The sequence below is a fragment of the Trachemys scripta genome, chromosome 5 (genome assembly GCF_013100865.1).
Source record: "Trachemys scripta elegans isolate TJP31775 chromosome 5, CAS_Tse_1.0, whole genome shotgun sequence".
Classification (NCBI taxonomy): Eukaryota; Metazoa; Chordata; order Testudines; family Emydidae; genus Trachemys; species Trachemys scripta.
The window spans coordinates 5,080,462-5,099,986 of NC_048302.1; the positions used below are offsets into that span (position 1 = coordinate 5,080,462).

The window sequence follows — 19,525 nt, forward strand, 5'->3', positions numbered from 1 at the left end:
TTTTGATGGGGAAAAATGTGACCAGCTGTAATGCTGAGCTATTTGGACCGTCTGGTTCCAAATGCTTAGTGCTTGGAATATGATTAATCAACTCACTGAGGCAATGTGGTTTAGTGGTAGAGAAGGAGGCTAGCATCCTGCAGTAGAGCACAGCCTCTTTTAGGTTTCACCCCCTTGAATTTTATGGTCATTCTGTTTTTCAAATGAATTTAAAAAGCTCAAAGTGATGTTTGGATAAATCACAATGTTTTAACTGGCTTCAGGTTGAACCCAGGTAAAGCTATCGAGTTTGCAGCAATAAATCCTGTCCTGCATTCATAATTCACCTAAAATTTGGTCTGGATCCATGTGAACCTCTTTCCATGTTTGTCAAAATGCTTGTGAATGTTTGGACCAACCTCCCAATCAGCTTGTTCCAGTGACTGCCCACTCATCTTAGATGTTATGGCAGAGATGGAAGAACTGCTTGTCTTAAAGAATTGGCTTGGCTTGGTTTGGGTCCATATTTCCAAAGAGTTCAGTTATAGAAGACCTTGAGCAGACTATTGAGACACAATCCCATCTCCCAGGCATGTATGTATCCCTTCAGCAGCCCCAGCTACTGAAAGAGTCCAAGAGAATTATATTGTACTCTTGTGTTCCTATACGTCCCTGGTTCAGATTTATCCATGATTGGCAAGAGAGCCCTTGTATGATGGAGACCAATCCATAGGTTTGGTATGAGAGACACTTGGCCTTCCTCTTTAGTAAACACAAGTAATTATTCCTGTTCTATACAGTTAATTCTGTTTATTGAAATGGAGGGTAATCTGTTTTTGCTGCTTCCCTGTGCCATAGCTAGTCTGTGGCAGTAGAATACAGGAGCCAGTATGCAAATGGCTACAGAGATATATAGCTAGATAGATAGACACATATATACATTACCTGGGACAGCACGGGACGGTGCTGCTTTTCGCCTCATGTACCAAAGAGAATATTTCACTCAAGTGGTTAATCAACAAGTCATATTCCAAGATATTTGCTCATATCATTGTTAATAATGCTGGTACATTTGCAAGGCTTGACCCAAAGCTTACTGAAGTTGCTGAGAATCTTGCCATTGATTTCAGTGGAGTTTGGATCAAATCCATAAAGAAAGAAACAGGATTGGTTTTTCAATTAAAAATATTGTTTCTACTAAGATTAAAACAAATGCAGTGACAAGTGTTGGACGATGCCAATAGGAAACTAATTCACTCAAGGAAGGTTTACAAGACAGTGGAAGAGAGAAAAACAGCTGTTTTGATTTGTTTAACTGTTTTAAACCAGAATGTTTTTTTTTCTTTCAAGAGGTATCTAAACCTTCCTATTAAGCATGTCAATATATCTTGTTCGATTGTTTGATAGACAAAGAAAGGAAAGGAATGAAATGCTCTAAGCAAAATAAATATTTATCATATAGAAAAAGGACAAAATCAGCAGAGAAAGACCTTTAGGTTTTGAGTTTCTAACATCCTTTCACAAACCGGCAATGCTGTGTTTTCTTAACACGTAAATAATTGTGAATGCAGACACAGAAGATTTGTATGAGAAAATAACTTGATTGCTCTAAATTTCAATGGACGTTGAACTGTTCAATTTCATTCTAAATAGTTGTTTCAGTGTTTTCAGTGTTTCAGTGTTTCCAGACTGATGAACATGCATGGTTTTGGGGGCTTCAACATCTGTTTGAATGTCATGCTTTCTCCAAGCTTGCTGTAAAGCCTTATAGAATCACTTAGTTTAGCTGGATGGGGTGACCAGATGTCCCAATTTTATAGGGACAGTCCCGATTTTTGGGTCTTTTTCTTATATAGGATCCTATTATCCCCCCCCCCCACCCCTGTCCCGATTTTTCACATTTGCTGTCTGGTCACCCTAGCTGGACATCCTTTGTGAAACTGCAAGCACTGCCTCGCCTGCCACTGAAATGAGGAAGCACTGGCTCTTTGTGTGTGTTTATACTGGAACAAACCTTTAGATTCACAGATTCATAGGTTTTAAGGTCAAAAGGGATCTTGATGACCATCTAGTCTGACATCCTCCCTAACACGGGGCATAGAACTTCATCCTGCAATTTCTACGTCACCTCTTTCCAGAAAGATATCCAGCCTTGATTTAACTTGTTTGCTGGGACCCCCTTTGAAAATATTTCAGGCAGTGACGACCCTCCTCCCCCCCCCCCAAAAAAGTGATACCAAATTAGTGTTGATACTCATAGATATCGCCATCCTTACTTCTGCACTGCTGCTGGTGGCAGTACTGCCTTCAGAACTGGGTGGCCAGAGAGAGGCAGCTGCTGTATCTCCGCTCCCCCTCCAGCTCCCTCTTCCTCCCAGCAATATTTTTGTGATCTCGCGACCCCCGTACAATAGCCTTGTGACCCGCTTTTGGGTCGGGACCCCCAGTTTGAGAGATGATTTGAAGGCTTCAAGAGATGGAAAATCCACCATGTCCTTAGATAAGTTGTTGATGCTTAGACACCCTAAAAGAATACCTGGGCAAATGAAGTTCTGGTAATTACAGGCACTCTTGCCTAGAGTCAAAGCATTTTATAAAAAGATGAGTCTTGCAGTTTTTAAATCAAGATGTGAGGACGTCAGTCGCTCAGCCAGAGGTTATGGATCTATTGCAGGAGTGAGCGAGTGAGGTTCTGTGGCCTGCAATGTGCAAGAGGCCAGGCTAGATGATCATGATGGTCCCTTCTGGTCTTAATGTCTGTGAGTCTAGTGTATGGCCACTGGTGAACACAGCCCGGTGTCTGACAATGCCACAAAGGAGTGAATAACCGAGTCTGAGATGACATGTGGGATTCTTCCTGTGTCAGGAACCCACACAGTGATCTTAGCCCAACTGAATACAGCTGAAGTAAAAAATAAAGGACATGGTCATTCCACAGGCTTGAAAACACTGCTTGTTTTGAGCATAGTCCTTACCTGGTCTTCACTCTGGCAAAATTCCCACCGAGCCTAATGGGAGTTTTGCCTGAGCATGGACCTTGAGGTTTGAACTCCGTGTGAAATTTGAGAAATAGAAAGAGCAAGGAAGATGGGTCATATCTTTTCCTCATACAGTCAGCCCATTAGATAGGTCTATATATTTCCTAGTGAGTTGCAGCTCTCCTGCTGAGGACCTTAGAAATGCCCTTTTGTAGCTGTCACGCTAGTCTGAGCATGTCTGGAAAAGCTAGTTTTATATTATTGATGTAGACGTTCTGTATATGTATAGGACATGGGGAGAAAAAATCAAGTATTGCTTTGGGTTATCTGGGGAAGGGACAGTTGCCTAAACCAGGGCTCAGACTTTCCCAGCAGCTCTATGGATTACGTTTAGCGCCGGAACGATGCTCCATAGAATCCAAGTGTAGCGTCTCACTAACGTTCTGCATCTCAAGCTTGTTATAGAAAGCTAAATTTACTCTAAATCTAACCTTCAACTCTCAAAATGGCAAAGCATAATCAAACAAGCCGTAAAAATAAAATAACCATAAATATGCATTTCTAGTTATAATAAGGTTAATGATTTTTAAAGGTTACTGCTCCTCTGTAAGAAAACATTGCATTATGAAGTAGTGTCTTCTATTAAAATAGCCCCATGCAACACTGATTTTCTCCAAGTTTAAAATTTACTGTTTCTTGGCAGTGTGGATAAATCTGAGTATCTCATCTATATTCTGTACTGCAGAACTTCAAGTAATTTTTCACAAGTTGCAGTCTATTCATGGTTTTACTGGGATTTAAGAGTTATTTATATGTAAATGATTCCAATCTCATATTCTTTTCCAACTAAACAATTAAGTTGGTTTTAAAGTACATGGATGTGTGAGTGAAATCTACTGTGGGAGCTTTCTGTGTTCTATAAAACTCACTGCTATTAGTATGGCAAGCTTGTCTTTTGGAACTCATTATCACGGTGACTTGTTCAATAATTAGACCTTTGAACTGAATTCAGTAGTATCCCATCCATCTAATTCTGTTAGGTGACTTCAAACCAGTTGTTTTATCCTTTCTTATCGTTTGTCCTTTGCATGATGTGAAGCTGAATTCAGTGCTGAGATTGTTTTTATTTATTTATTTGTAAAGGTAACAGACAAGCACACAAACACACACAAAAGAAAGAGAAAAATACCCTTGAAACTGGTTCTTGCATCAATGCCCAGGGGTCTAGGCAGATAAAATAACTGCCATTTTATGACTATGGGAACATATTTGTAAATTCCCCATGCATAGCTGATCAAATAAACCTTCCAGAGCTGCAACCTAAAAACAATATAGTCCAAGATTCACAATAACTATTGCTAAAAGGCAGGCTCAAAATTTCAACCCCCTCGGGATTTCTGTTCAAGTCAATGGGAGCTGCTGACCACTCATCACTTTGAAAACTAGGTCACTTATTGAGTTGCCTGAATATGGACTTACCTCCTAATTTTTGACACCCGTGAATGAAAATGTTGGCCATGTATACATAGGCATTAATTCTGGTATTGTTCGCCAATGACTGCTTGAAAAACAATTTGTCTTTTACACCTACACTCAGAAATGTTTGTAAAAATTGAGTGGTCACTCATAACTACAGGTCAGTTTTGCCTTAGGTGCCTTAACTAATATAGACATGACCCTCTCTATATTCACACTACTTAGTATATGTTATTCGGCAAATTAAAGGTAATGTGTAGTTACCTAAGGCAACTGGAAACATCCTAATGGCAATTTTCTTTCTTTCTTTCTTTCTTTCTTTCTTTCTTTCTTTCTTTCTTTCTTTCTTTCTTTCTCTATCCTATTGTAAAGTAAAAGCAGGTGAAATTTGACTGGGCCATATTTGCTGAAGTTCACAAGAACCTTTTAGCCAGCGGTAATTTCAGATGGAGAGCATATGTAGCTTGGTGTTTTAGTGCAGCTTTGAACAGAAACAAGGGGAAACCTGGTGATTTCTGTGAAGTTTTGCTTTGCCTTGTTTTGAGATTCATTCAAACCCAGAACACAGGGTGAAAGTGAGTCAGTGTGAACATGCTGGAAAATATGATCAGCAGCCCTGTGGTGGATTACACTTCCCTGATTTTCAAAGCCGCCTCCTGACAAACCCAGGTCTTGTATGCACACGTATAGACCACAGTGTTTAATGCTGGCAAGTTAGGGTCAGGAGGTTAATAATAAAGGGTCTGATCCCCCAAAGGTGCGAAACACATGCAACTGATGCTGAATGAAGAGCTTGCAGGGTTGGGCCCAATGCGATTGTCATTGAGGAAAGCCGTAAAACAAGTACATTGAACTAATAATGTGATCACAGAAACAGTGATTTTTTTTAAAAAATGTAAACAGCAAGAAATTGATAATGGAATCCTATAAAAATCTCCCCAATAAAAACTTAAGATTCATCCAAGAATGTTTAGCTAGCTAGTCATAGTGCTCAATATAGAAGAGAGAGAGATTGTTTTCCACCTGTGTAATGGGGAGGATTGCCTGTCCCTACCACGCAGGGTGCTGTGAGGATCAATACATTAACAATGATGAGGTGCTCAGACACTACATTCATAGACTCATAGAAATATAAGACCAGAAAGGGACCTCAAGAGGTCATCTAGTCCAGTCCCCTGCACTCACGGCTGGACTAAGTAAAGTGGTTGTCTCCAGGGCCTCAAGGGGTATATTTGCTTTTATGGAGCAAAAGCCAACATATCTTTAAATGGTGTTGTGTAGTTAAATGGTGTTGTGAAACTGGGCTTGTGGGCCTCTTGTTCCTCCCCAAACTGGTCACTTCATCAAGCCCTAGTTGCAAGAGAGGAGCAAAATGTTACACCAAGCGAAAAAGCAGGCGGTCTCAGTCTCCTAGCAGAAGTGTATGATATACTGTCATGGGGTGGGGCACGAATGTCGCTGCTCAGTGAGGAAATGTGGTGGAAAAGGCATCCATTCCTTCAATGGTGGGGATAACAGGAAGCCAGTTCTTCTCTACCCTTGTGCATTGTGTACTCATTGGAATGGTGGCACTTTAAATGAATGCACAAGACACAAGGCAGTAGGGAGCCAGGCCCCACAGCTCTGTCTCAGCCTGAAGTGCAAATTGTAATGAAGAACCTAATACGAGTGCTCTATTTGGTCAGCTTTTCGGAAGTCCTAATCAGTGACAATATGTGGGTCTAAATAGCCGGCAAAATAATGTAATTACAAGGGGACTGTCTCTCCATATTTTCATACACAATACTTAGCAGAGCAATTATGCAACACAGAGCAGGTTAATGTTGTTTTAAATTAGTTAACCTCTCATTGCTGCCGGGCCCCTCTTGTCAGCAACAGTTGTAATGGAACATTCTTTTAATGATTAAACCATCAAGGAATGTGCCTTCTGTGAGGTGTTCCTTTAAGGCCACCATACATGCTACGTTGTGAGGGCGCCGGTATTACTGGTAGGATCAGGCATTAGCACGGGAGTTGTTACGGAATGTAAACGAATTAGTTCCATAAACCACCTCTGAGCTAATCCCTGGATGTGCGCTTGTGGCTGGAATGACTCCACACAAGACAGGACTGTTGTCAGGCACTGCAAGAGGGTGATGTAGACATGAAGGATGTTTCACTCCGTCATTGGTGGTAGTCATTAGTGCAGTTCTGCACTAGGGCTGACATTGAGCGGGGCGCTGGGAATCTCTTTGAGTAGCAGTTCCTGGTGAAGGCTTTTTTAGTTCAGCCACTGTTAGCCATCCATCAGTTAATACCACTTTGGGAAGATCTACTCTATTCTGTTGTCATTTTAGATACTTCTACGGAGGCGTGGTGGAATTCAATTTTTAGTTCTTGATCATTTTGACAGATCATATTGATGTTTATTTGTAAGAATCATTTTAGATTTCTATCAATTTACGTTTTCAGTTGTGCAAAATTATAGGTTTTAAGCATTCCCCCCCCCCCATTTTATCTATTTAAATATCCATGGCTTTGGGGTGGGGGAAGGTCTGACAATTATTTAGCCAGTAGATTTGAGATTCAAAAAGTTAAAGCTTTGTGAACCATTAAAACACAAATTGTCAATCTCACATGTCAAAATATTCAAAGTACATATTTTAAATCAACAGATCATGCCTGTTTTTACTATTCATTGCTAGTCCATTTGTAATGAGCCTCATTCAAAAGTGTAAATCTCTGGATTTTTGAATTCTTAATCTCTGGATTAAGAAGTTCTCAAGCGGCATTTCTCTTATTTTACCTATCTATACATTGTAATTATTATCAATGGACATATTTTTTTCATCGGTTTGTGTATGTAGGTGAAGTCGACGTTGGCTGAGATTTAGCAATAAAAATCAAATTCGTCCAAGCCTATTTATATAGCACCCTGGCCTAGAGTAGTCAGCAGCAGACAGATTCATAAGGAGTTAATGTTTGATTGGAAGAAACCGAACACCTCCTATTTGTTTTGTAATGTAGTTGCACTCTGTAAGAAGAGTGTCTTTGCTATGCTTTGGGAAGGACTATGAAAGCCTACCTTTAGCAAAGCTGTAATGAATGAGTTGTTTGGTACTCGGACACAGTTTTGATGCAGTCGCTTCCTATGGTCCTTGCTAATTTTGTAGAGAAAACAGTGCATCATGAAATATTAATGTGTCCTCTATGTTAGAACATCTCAAAGCCAAAGAGATCAGCAATTGCACTTTTTTTTTTTAACGTACTTTTGCTTTGTTTCAGAAGTATCGACATCTGGGGCGCATGGCATGGGAAGCACCACCACCAGCACCCCTCTTCTCCTCACCGCCACGAGCACCGGGCGCACCACCACCACCTCAGCCGTGGGCAGAAGGAACAGGAGCACGAGCACACCCTCGCTGGTGGTGGATGTCCCCGATGAAATGACTACACCCCTTCCACCTGCCTCCTCCCAGCTCCCCGCTGTAGGGGCAGAGAGCTGTGAGGCTGTGGAAGCCCGTGAAATCATGTGGTTTAGGACCCGGCAAGGACAGATGGCAAAGCAGCCGTGCCCTATGGGGACAGTAGGTGAGCCCCATTAAAATGGCCTGAGCAAGCCATGTTTGGATGCTGGGTGGTGATGTTGGCCTGTGATATATAGGAAGTCAGACTCAATGATCTGGTGGTTCCTTCTGGCCTTTAATTCTGTGATGCTCTGCCTCTGTCTCCGTTTGTCTGGTTCTTTCAGTGACTTGGTCAGAGATCTGCTTGCTACAACCATTTATACCATACACTGTCTCCTGGCAGGCAGGCCCACATGGCCTGTCACCAGTGGGATAAGCTAATGGTTATTTAGGAAGTGTGGCAGGCAGCTGATGAACTCCCAGCTGTATGAAGGACCAGCTCCTGTGTATGCCTACCACTCCCTGCAAGATCCTGAACACCTTCAACTCCCAGTGAAAACAATGGGAGGGGAAGGCTGCCCAGCGTCTGGCAATATCAGGCCTTGGTACCCCAAGGGAAATGCCCTGTTGAGTACATTATGCAATACACTTTATTGTCTTTATTCTGTATATGGATGAGCCGTGCCTGGGCTGATTGCTCAGGTTTTGGTTGTTTGAAGTTTATCCTAAGTCTTGTCCTGTGCCATGGTGGGATTTTGGCTGTTTCCATTGATACCATTTTAAAGATTGTGGCCAAGATTCTCAAACTGGGGTGCATAAAGTTGGGCTCCCTGATCCATAACTAGGCACTTAACTGGGAGCGGCTGATTTGTCAGAACTACCACACAACTCCAGCACCCACTGAAGTTCCGGGGGAAGGAAAGTCAGATTCTCCCGTCAAATACATACAGGAGAGCTGGCCAAAAAATGGGATTTTTTTTTTTTGAAAAGCAAAAGTTCAAAATTATTTTTTTCTCTGACATGTCAAACGACTGGATTTTTTTTTTTTTTTTTTTTTTTTGGCCAAAATGTTTAAGAAAAAATTGTCTGTTTTTTTGGTGAAAATGTTCAGGAGATTTTTAGCCAGTTCTAGTCAGGAACGGATTAATCTTTTTTGGGTCCTGGCACCCGGACCATGGCCCCACCTCCACCCAAGGCCCCGCCCGTGCTCCGCCCTGAGGCCCTGCCCCTGCACGGCCTCTTTGCCCCAGACCCTGCTGGTGCTCCACCTCAAGGCCCTGCCCCTGCTCAGAGAGGGAGCTGGGGTTGTATCCCCAGTAGACTAATGTATAAGGCATTAGCCTGCTATACGAGAGACTATGGGTTCAAGCCCTGTCTGGGGTTAAAAGCTCTTCTCCCTTTTTGGAGGGAATGAGCGACAGGGAATAGATCACTTGATGATTACCTGTTCTGTTCATTCCCTCTGGGGCAAGGTGGCACTGGCCACTCTCAGAAGACAGGATACTGGGCTAGATGGACCTTTGGTCTGACCCAGTAGGGCCATTCTTATTTTCTTATTAGAGGAGGAAGCGGCAGGTGGGGAAGAGGCCGAGTGGAGGTGGAGTGAGCAGGCAGGGCCTCTTTTGAGCATGGGCCTGGTGCCACAGTTCCATTGGTGTCATTGTAAACCTGGTACCGGTTCTAGTATCCAATTTTGAGAACCTGTATGCCAATAAGATATGAGGAAGGTGGCGGGAATTCACTAAAGAGCAACAAAAAATTAATACAGGGTTGAAAGAAGTGGAGAAAAGTTTAAAAGAGCAAAACATGTTGGGTCTTAGTTTTTCAGTGCTGTGCAGCGTGTGTCATCATTTACATCTGTGTGCACTGCTTCTGATCCTTCTTTCACACCAGGTGAAGTGAATAGAGTAAAACAGATATAAACCCTGTGTTTGTGAGAGGAGAATTGGACCCAGTGAGTGCAGAGTGGGCATAAAATAGTACTTCTGGTGCCTTTTAGAGGCACTTTATGCAGATGTAAATGAATACACAAAGTTTAGGTCATTGGAGGATCAGGCCCATTGCTCAGCTGTATGACGACCAAGGGGAGAATAAAATAATCGTCTATAAAGTCCTGGTCATAAAATGAAGGAAAGGAAGGAAGCAAAAGAAAAGTTAGGTTGAATATCAGGAGCCATCTTCTAACAGCGAGGTCTATGAGGCTGTGGAATAGCCTTTGTAGGGAATCTCTCTGCCCCATTGCATGAATTATAGAAAACTAGATTGGATGAAGTATTTTGGAATATGGAAAAATTCCCCACAGGCAGAGGATGGTCCAGAGCGGCCAATAGGCCTTTCCTAGCTCTAATTTCTGTGATTCATATGATTCATTAAAGCTGCCATGTGTTGTCAGTGCACCTGTTCCTGCTCCCTTTGAAGACATCAGCAAAGCACTCTTTGACTTCCATGGGAGTAACATCAGGCCCCACATCTCATTTACTTCCCTATTGAAAAGTTTGGCTCTTCAGTGCAGAGCACCTTATGGGATGCAGGCTCTTTAATCTAACATCTCTGCTTCCTTGCCTTCTAAAGATGTCTTGCTGAGCCATTGAGACTGAGTTTCTCTTTGTCTGTAAGCTCCTGGTATATTTTGCTGGTTTTTTTTTCAGGAGAGTGCTTAGGAAGTATTTCCCCTAAAGTCCCTTTTGTCACTAGGTGTGTGGTGGTGGGGATGCGGGGAGCGTGAGTTAAAAGGACCGTATTGCATCTTATTTGTAGCTATCAAACTTGGTGTGTTTCCATCCATGCGGTTCCAGGGCTTTACAGTGCCGCAGAAGCTTCATCAAACGGCAGGGGAGAGGGATGGTGAGTCTGAGGGACTGATTTTGGAGTCACAGGGGGGCAAAGCAAAGAGAAAGCCTTGCCTGTTGGTTAGGGCAGTAGCCTAGGACTTGTGGGACCCAGGTTCACTTTCCTCCTCTGTCACGGGCTCCCTGTGTGACCTTGGACAAGGCAAGTAGTCTGTCAATGCCTCGGTTCCTTAGCTGTGAAATGGAGATAATGGTACTTCCCTACTTCCCAGAGGCATTGTGAGGATAAATACATTAAAGATTGTAAGGTGCTCGGATACTATATTAATGTGGGCCAGACATATCTTCCCATTGAGGTCCTCAAAACATAGCTTACATGGGTTGCAAATGTTGGCTACACTTTCTCTCATTATGAAATGATTGAAGCCTGTGAAAATAAACCCTGGCTTATTAACACATTTGCTAGCAGATAATAGAGTCCTTCCTGTGTTGTCTTTTTAGGTGTTTCAACTTTCCTGTGTCTTGCTCCTGATGGGATCTGGGACCCACAAGGGCCGGACCTCAGCAACTGCTCTTCTCCCTGGGTCAACCACATCACACAGAAGGTAAAGTTCTACTGTCAAAGAGCCTTCATTGAGCCTGTGTGCTGGGGTTTTGCATCATATTTATCTGACATCTCTGGTACCAAAGGTGACAAAGGAAACAGTGCTTAAACCAAAACATAATAATAACAGATGTGATGGCCACACCAACAACTTGTGATGCCCTGGCACAAAAGCAAGCCATCCTTGGGCTATAGAATGGGGTGGAGCAGGAATTTTAAAGGCCTGGTGCCTGTAGCACTGGGAGGATGGGGAGAATTGGAAAATAAGATTTAAACTAACGCAGCCAATTAGAAAAGGGAAAGGAGAGGAGAGACCTTGAGTTTGAGGGGGTAAAGTGATACAAGAATGTTGAAATATGAGATTATCAAGCAAGGGATCTTTTTCCCTCGTGTGTCCTAATGATTTTTCTGGTTCTTTGTAACCATAGAATAATCCTGTAATGAAATCTTTCCCAATGACACAATTGCACAGTACAATTGGGTTTCCATATTGAAGACTGGCTCGCTATTTTCAATTTCTCTTAAGGCATGAAAGCCTAGTCCCTGTGAACATTTCTGGCGCTTACATTCTGGCCCCCAGTGCAGTCTAACAATGGCTTTTGTTACTTTTGATCAGACTTTCCACCGCATGGAAAACTACAGAGAGAATAGTTAATGGGGATGTAAAGCCAGCATTCCAGAGAAAAGGGAACTAGGAACCAGAGTATATTGGATCAGCCAATGGAAATAAAAACAATCTAACTCCTATCTTTTGACAAAGTTATATGATGAATGTTTTGTAGCTCTTCATCATTTATCAGTGTTAAAAGTACATTAACATGTGACAGTAAAAGCTCTCCGACTCAGAAATGAACAGGCCCAGTTTGGCTGCAATACACTGAACATTTTTGTTATCAGTGCTCAGTGGTGCTGTCAGCTGATTGCATTACAAATGGAGACCAGATGTGTGTTTACACCACAGAGTCTGCGGGCTGAATCCTTGTTATAGCAATTGATGTGAATTTATTCACTCCTTATGACTAAGTAAAAGTGTCCTGGTATGACAAACTAGCTGTGCGGCTGCGTGTCTGAAGGATTGCTCTTCCGAGTAGGCCTTGCAAATGAACGCTGTGGGGAGACCCTGCAGGAAACAGCATTGCGCTTTTGTCTCTCTCTCGCTCGCTCTCCTTTTTTAACTACCTTGAGGCTCAGTAACCCCGCCAGACCATTAACACAGCCACCCCCCGTAGGTGGCATGACAGAGAAGCTGTATCCCCTCCCTAAAACATGGCAGGATAATGATTAGTACTGCTCTGCACACTGCAAACATTGGGAGCCTGGTGCCCCTTGACTTTACTGCAGCACGGCCCGGACAGAAGGGAAGGTAACTCTCTCACGATGTGATCAGACTTGCTGATTAATAAAGACTGCGTTTGCTGCCATTAGCAGCTGTGCGGTTTTTATTTTATTACCCACTGACTTATCCCAGAGGGGTTAATATTACTCATGCTAGTCATAATTCATCTCGGCAGCTGGGAGTCCTCTTGCAGCTTGCTGAAGATGGCTGGGCCATTAGCTGTGTGCAGGGCGGGGGGAATAATAACCTGTACTGATGAAATCCCCATCAAGATTAGGCTTATTTTATTTCACACCCCAGATGTTATTTGGGCAGTAGAGTTGTTCCGTTTCATTTGTGAGGCGCTTTCAAAACAGGCTGAAAATTAAGGGCCGGGTTTTCAAAAGTCCTCAGCATTGACGACGGGTTCCCCAAAGCCATCTGCATCCAAGCAGCTCCATTCTTCTTCATGGGAGCTTAGCACTTCGGAAGACTTGGCGCTTTCATTAGGTGCCTAAGTGGGAGCTGAGCTCTTTTGAAAATCCAGCTATGTAGGGCCCTGATCTGAAATCCACTGAGGTCAGTGGAAAAACTCCCATTGACTCCAAAGGGCTGTGGCTCTGGTTTAGGTGTCTAAGTGGGCGCTGCTGGACTCTTCTGCTAACCTGGCTGTAAAGGCCCAGCAACCTTGCTGCTCGGAATGCCTTAGCCTCTTGGATAAACCTCGCCATAGTTATTCATGGCTTTGGCTGTGTGTGTGTGTGTGTGTGTGTGTGTGTGTGTGTGTGTGTGTGTGTGTGTGTGTGTGTGTGTGTGTGTGTGTGAGAGAGAGAGAGAGAGAAAATCCCAGGGGTAAAATCCAGAAGGGCTGTTGCTAGGTGTGAGAGGTGGATGGGGAGGAACCACTGCCAGCTTTCTCCTGCACTTCTCCAAAGCTGCAGAAGGAGCCTTTCATCTCCAGAAGCCACCCAGGGCCTTCCCTGGCCTGCTTTCCAACACGGCTGCAGCTGCATGTGATACATCTGCTGCCTGGGCTCCTTTCTAGGAGCCCAGGGATATGGGCAAGAGGAAGAGCAGGCCACGGGAACTGAAGCCAGCTCTGCGGCAGTGACAGGGAGCACAGCCGGCTCACCTTCCTACGTTCACTGATGGATCTCCATGGTTCTGTTCTCCCCTCTGCCTCTCCTGCCAGAGACGTGGGGGGAGCAGCCCTGCTTGGAGGAGGTGGCAGCATTGGGAGAAATACTCCTTTGGCAGAGATGGGCTCTGCCTGCATGCTCCCTCTTCCCGGCCCTCATGCTCCTGTCCCATTAGAGTTCCTCCTACTGTTGTCTCTGGGATCCGGGCTATAGAGGCAGAGGGTGGGAGTCCCCCATACAGCATTCAGGGAAACCGTTAAGAGCTTTAGTCGATCGGGCCTCTTAATTTTGTGTCCCTAAAAATAGGCTGGCCCCCACACAATAAAAAAACATCACTGACTCCTTATGCTGCTTTTAGGATCATTTCCTCTTACTATGCACCAGCCATTGACCCACACAGAGCATAGTATTAAAAGTTTTACAATCCTGTATTAGCTTCCATTACAGTCATTGTGCTTGATGGGGATTCGGAATGGATATCCACCGCAGCAATTCATTGGCCTCCTGACATTTATTTTAACTCTATTGTAGATGCCTACAGTGCCCTCATAACACAGCAGGAGAATAAACTTGCCAAATGTATTGAGTTATGCACTGCTACATGTAGTAAGAAGCAGCAGAAAGGTCATCTTTGGATCCGTTGCATTGTCCTGATTTTGAGGTCATGTTATCAGCCTGACGCTGTTTGTTTTACCGCTTGCTTTCATCAGTCACAGCCTTTCCGCCCGGTGTGTGATTTCTCTGAAGATGTCCCGGCGGCCGTTTTAGTTGTGGGTGCTGCCTGGGAGAACAACTGTCTCCTTATCTCATCTTCTAGCCCTGTGAAAAAACAGCCTCCTTTGCATCAGAATATTCCGGGCCATTTCTCTTAGATAGGAGCGGAAAGTAAACAAGCAGGAAACGAAAAAATGAATAAATAAAATACATTTAAATACAATTAACCCACACACACACACATCCAGGGTACACAGCTTGCTTGTTCACATTACTGTATGCCAAATACAAAGACAGACAAAGATTTGTGTGTCACCTTAACAGTGACACCATTGCAGAAGCCCGAGGTGACCTATGCAAGAAAGAGGCACGTCTCTGAGCAAGGGAGATCGGGCAGGGACTGGGGGCAGGGCAGGGATTTGTGTGTGGCAGGAATTTGTTAACAGAGCGAGAAAAATGAGTTCCCTCTGCTCAGCCATCTCTCCCTCCTCAGCTTCCCTCCCTCTTTCCCCTCCACCACCGGCTGTTTGGAAGAGGTGGGAGAAAACAGTGTCCATCTTTCTGTGCTCCTGTTTCTGTCTTCTCCAAGTCTTGGGCCCATTTGTAATGTTTGTATCGTGATCACACCTAGAGCTCCCAATCAGGATCAGGGCCCAAATGTATCAAGCACAGGATCTACAAAAGACAGAACCAAACACATGGTTGTGTCAGCCTGACAGGGACAGCAGGAATGCTACTTAGACGAGACATACTCACTGTTAAGGGACATGCTCCATAGGGCCAAATATGTAGTCTTTACTTTGTGCTTATTCAGTTATTGACACCAATGGGAGTTTTACATGCATAAGGACTACAGGGGAGTCGCATTTTACATGGCGGTTAGGTTCTGAAGTCAGCACGTAAAGCGAAAATCGCGTATAGTCAAACGCTCATTGAGTGGAATGGCGGGCGGAATCGCCCACACTACAGGTACAGTATTTAAATTGTTAGTTTTCTCTTTTTTTTTTGTTTTGGCGAGTGCGTATAGTTAAAATTGCATAAGATAAATGCACCTATGATGCAACTCCACTGTATAAGATAGGGCTTTTATACAAGAATTGCCTTTCTTTAGGAAAATAAGCCTCACCCATTAAGGTTTATTTTTCTTCCTTTGGTTTGTGGAACATAGCTTTCAAAATTCTGTTATGTTTCCCTAAGGAGTCTATGACCAGGCGATATTTGGGAATTCTCAGCTGTGCTGTTGTTGCTGCACAGCAGTTACATAATGAATGTTAAGTGCGAGTTTGAATTAGATGGCTATCCAGTGTGCGTATGGACCCCAGAATTTTAAAGACGATATTCTAGGAGTGCACGTTGGAATGAATGTGGCTATATGCTTATGGTACAGGGAAGGTGCATTGTGGGACGTGAAATTGTGTGCTAGTTATACAGGTATTGGGATGCAATGCCAATCTTCACAGCACAGTGGGTGGAATCTGTCTGTCTATGTAGGCATTTTTATTTGTCATATAATGGATTCAATACATTTCATAATTATACAAATTTCATGAAATTCTTTGCATAAAGTATTTCAATTTGTTTGTCATTGGTTCTTCACCTCTGGCCAGTCGAAAGTGTCTGTCTGTCTGTGGTATGTCTGTCTATCAGTGTGTGTGTGTACACGCAGACATAGGTGGGTAGGTATACTATATCTATAATTCTCTATGCAGGGATTTGAAACTCATTTTTGGAGAAGGCCAAATTCCATTTTATAACCTGGTCCCTGGACTGAGGTCTGAACTTGGGCACCTCTGCTACCCTTAAAGGATCTCCCATGGGTATCAAGAGGGGGTCGCACAAAGATAAAGTATAGTTCATGGCCCTTGGGAAGGTTTTCAGATTCACGCAAGTGATGCCAGAGACCATGTCATATTAACTTTTAATCCCTTAGCTACTTTTGAAAATCCCTTGCTTAGTATGGTAAGTAAAGCCATGGAGGAGCTCTTAAGCCCATGTTCAGGCATCTTGGCCAAAGTGCTGAGCAGTCAGTGGCTCTGAATAAAGTTGGTGGGAGTAGTGGGATGTTCAATACTTTGTGAATGTTGTTACTGACTTAGGAGCCTAAGTGAAGATTGCCAAGTTCAACTTTAGGTTCCTAGTTTGGAAAATCCCGGGTAAACCTTTACTGTCATCTTCATTATTAGGAGTTATGTCCTATTCAGCCTCGCTCAGTGGGAAAGTATTCTCACCTTAAGACCACAGCGATTTCTGCCCTTTCTCTCTCTCCTTTCTCCATCCTCCTTTCTCTGTCTTTGTCCCCCATCTCTCTCTTTGTTTGTCTCTCTTAATTTTCTTCCCTCTGCATCTCCTTCCCTGCAACTGCTCCCAGTCCCCACCTGCATGGGCTTCTCACCCAGCCTGTTCCCCGGTCCAGCTGATAAAATGATCGGCAATTAAATGGTTAATGATACCATGGAGAGTGTTGTCATTAGGTTTCAGAGTCAACACACACTCCAGTTATATGAACAAGGAGTGGGGGTGTCAGCATTCCCTCAGCTATTGCTTGACTATCTGCAGACTCAAGGGGTACTTCTACCCTGCAAAGAAAAACCCGCGGCGTCGAGTCTCGGGGCCTGGGTCGATTGACTCAGACTCATGAGGCTAAAATTAGCAGTGTAGACGTTTCCACTCAGGCTGGAGTCCAGGCTCTCAAATCCAACCAGGGGTAAGGGTCTCAGAGCCCGGGCTCCAGCCCAAAGTGAGAATGTCTACACTGTGATTTTAATCCCCACAGTCCAAGCCCTGCAAGTCCGAGTCAGTTGACCTAGACTCTGAGACTTGGTACCGTGGGTTTTTCTTTGCTGTGTAGAGGTACCCAATAAGACAATCCTTGCTTCTAATTTGGAAGGTTAACTTCACGGTCATGAGGGCTAGAAACGTATTTGAAATGAAAGCATATGTAGGACACATGAGTGTATCAAACAGGCGAGGTGTTTGACACCTCTGATCAATGGTGTTTGTCTCGCTAATTTGTTTGTTTGTTCTGATTGTTATTGTGCAAGGCTGTGGGAGACGCCTGTAGTGGTCAATAGATGATCGTCTTCTATAGAAGCTCGACTTTGTGACTGCTCAGCGTAATAGATAGCTTCAGGCTGCACCTAAGTGCAAGCTCTGGTTTGCCTGCTGTTAGATATATGTGAAGTAATCATTAGATAATGTACTTGCTGATTACAGTTGTAAACAGAGGTGGATTCACTGAAGCATTTTAAAGACAGGTTTTGACTAGATCTGACTCTTGTGAATGGAGACCCGAGTGATGCCTGGAAAGTGACCCTAATGTTAACTTCATCTGGTGCAGAGGCCTTATGTAGTTGTAATAGTTTCCAGCTCTTACCTGTGGGTGGTTCTAATTTTGATAGAGTCCTAGCACAGCTTGAAGATTGTTGTGTGCTCTGGAAGAAAGTAAGTCATAAAAGACTCCTCTTCCGCATGAGAACGATAACAGCAAAGATGTGGTTGAAAAGTGTTTTATAGCCTGGAAGCTCAAGAGACATTTGTGTGATATTTATTGTTGGCCCCACTGACATATTTCCCCATTAGAAACAGGATGGCAGTGAGCTTTGGGGAAGGAAGTTTGCTGAGAGATGGTGAGCTAACCCTAAAAACAGCCATACGGATCTGCGAGGCAATGGAACAAGCCAAACTGCAGTCACAAGCTTTCTATGAAGCGGAGAGTCAAGGAAGCACACATGAGGGTATCGCTCAGAGGGGCACAAAGGACGGACATGAGAAGAAAACCCAGGGGGTCGCAGTCAGCACAAGGAAGAGCACAAAACCAGAAGGCAGGCTGATGTCTGTGTAGGAATTGACGAAGTGAATATGCACATACAGACTGTCTAGCATCTGGCCAAAAGTGCAGCATTTGTTGTGAGTGCAACCAATTTGCAAACCCATGCAGGCAAAAGGAAAAGGTAAATGCTTTGAAGGATTACATTGATAACCTCAGTGGTGAAAAGCTGTACAGCGATTCCATATCGCAGTCGTCATTGGCAAAGACTGGCCTATTACCCTTAAAGCCCAGGGAATGGAAATTGCGTATAAAGTGGACGCAGGTACTGAAATCAAGGTGTTACCGGTATGACTGTGACACATTCTGACTGAGAGATGCCAATTTATGAAATAAGCAAATATCCTGAGAACACACATTGCCCTGTTTCTGCATCGGGAAGATGCCGTATCACCCTGATATATGACATACAGAGAAGTAAATGCTGAAATTGTTACAAGGGCTGGAACACATATCTTAGGCCTGGAATCAGGCTAGCCATTGGGACTGATGCTTATTGTAGGAAGACCAAAGACAGGGTAGGCCCACTGCTCAGTGAAGAGGGAGAAACAGTAACAGGAAACTTGGAAATGGCAGAGATGCTTAATGACTTCTTTATTTCGGTCTTCACTGAGAAGTCTGAAGGAATGCCTAACATAGTGAATGCTAATGGGAAGGGGTAGGTTTAGCAGATAAAATAAAAAAATAACAAGTTAAAAATCACTTAGAAAAGTTAGAAGCCTGCAAGTCACCAGGGCCTGATGAAATGCATCCTAGAATACTCAAGGAGCTAATAGAGGAGGTATCTGAGCCTCTAGCTATTATCTTTGGAAAATCATGGGAGACGGGAGAGATTCCAGAAGACTGGAAAAGGGCAAATATAGTGCCCATCTTTAAAAAAGGAAATAAAAACAACCCAGGAAACTACAGACCAGTTAGTTTAACTTCTGTGCCAGGGAAGATAATGGAGCAAGTAATTAAGGAAACCATCTGCAAACACTTGGAAGGTGGTAAGGTGATAGGGAACAGCCAGCATGGATTTGTAAAGAACAAATCGTATCAAACCAATCTGATAGCTTTCTTTGATAGGATAACGAGTCTTGTGGATAAGGGAGAAGCTGTGGATGGGGTATACCTAGACTTTAGTAAGGCATTTGATACGGTCTTGCATGATATTCTTACCGATACACTAGGCAAATACAATTTAGATGGGGCTACTATAAGGTGGGTGCATAACTGGCTGGATAACCATACTCAGAGTGTTGTTATTAATGGTTCCCAATCCTGCTGGAAAGGTATAACAAGTGGGGTTCCGCAGGGGTCTGTTTTGGGACCGGCTC

General features: G+C 43.6%; 1 protein-coding gene across 1 annotated transcript in view; it reads left to right on the forward strand.

The window, feature by feature from the left end:
* ADGRL3 (adhesion G protein-coupled receptor L3) overlaps nt 1-19,525 on the forward strand; it is a gene marked incomplete in the record, with an annotated part of 777,222 nt that overhangs the window by 602,422 nt on the left and 155,275 nt on the right. The window contains 2 exon segments of the mRNA XM_034772562.1: nt 7,698-8,003; nt 11,110-11,213. Coding sequence (XP_034628453.1) covers nt 7,698-8,003; nt 11,110-11,213 — 410 coding nt within the window.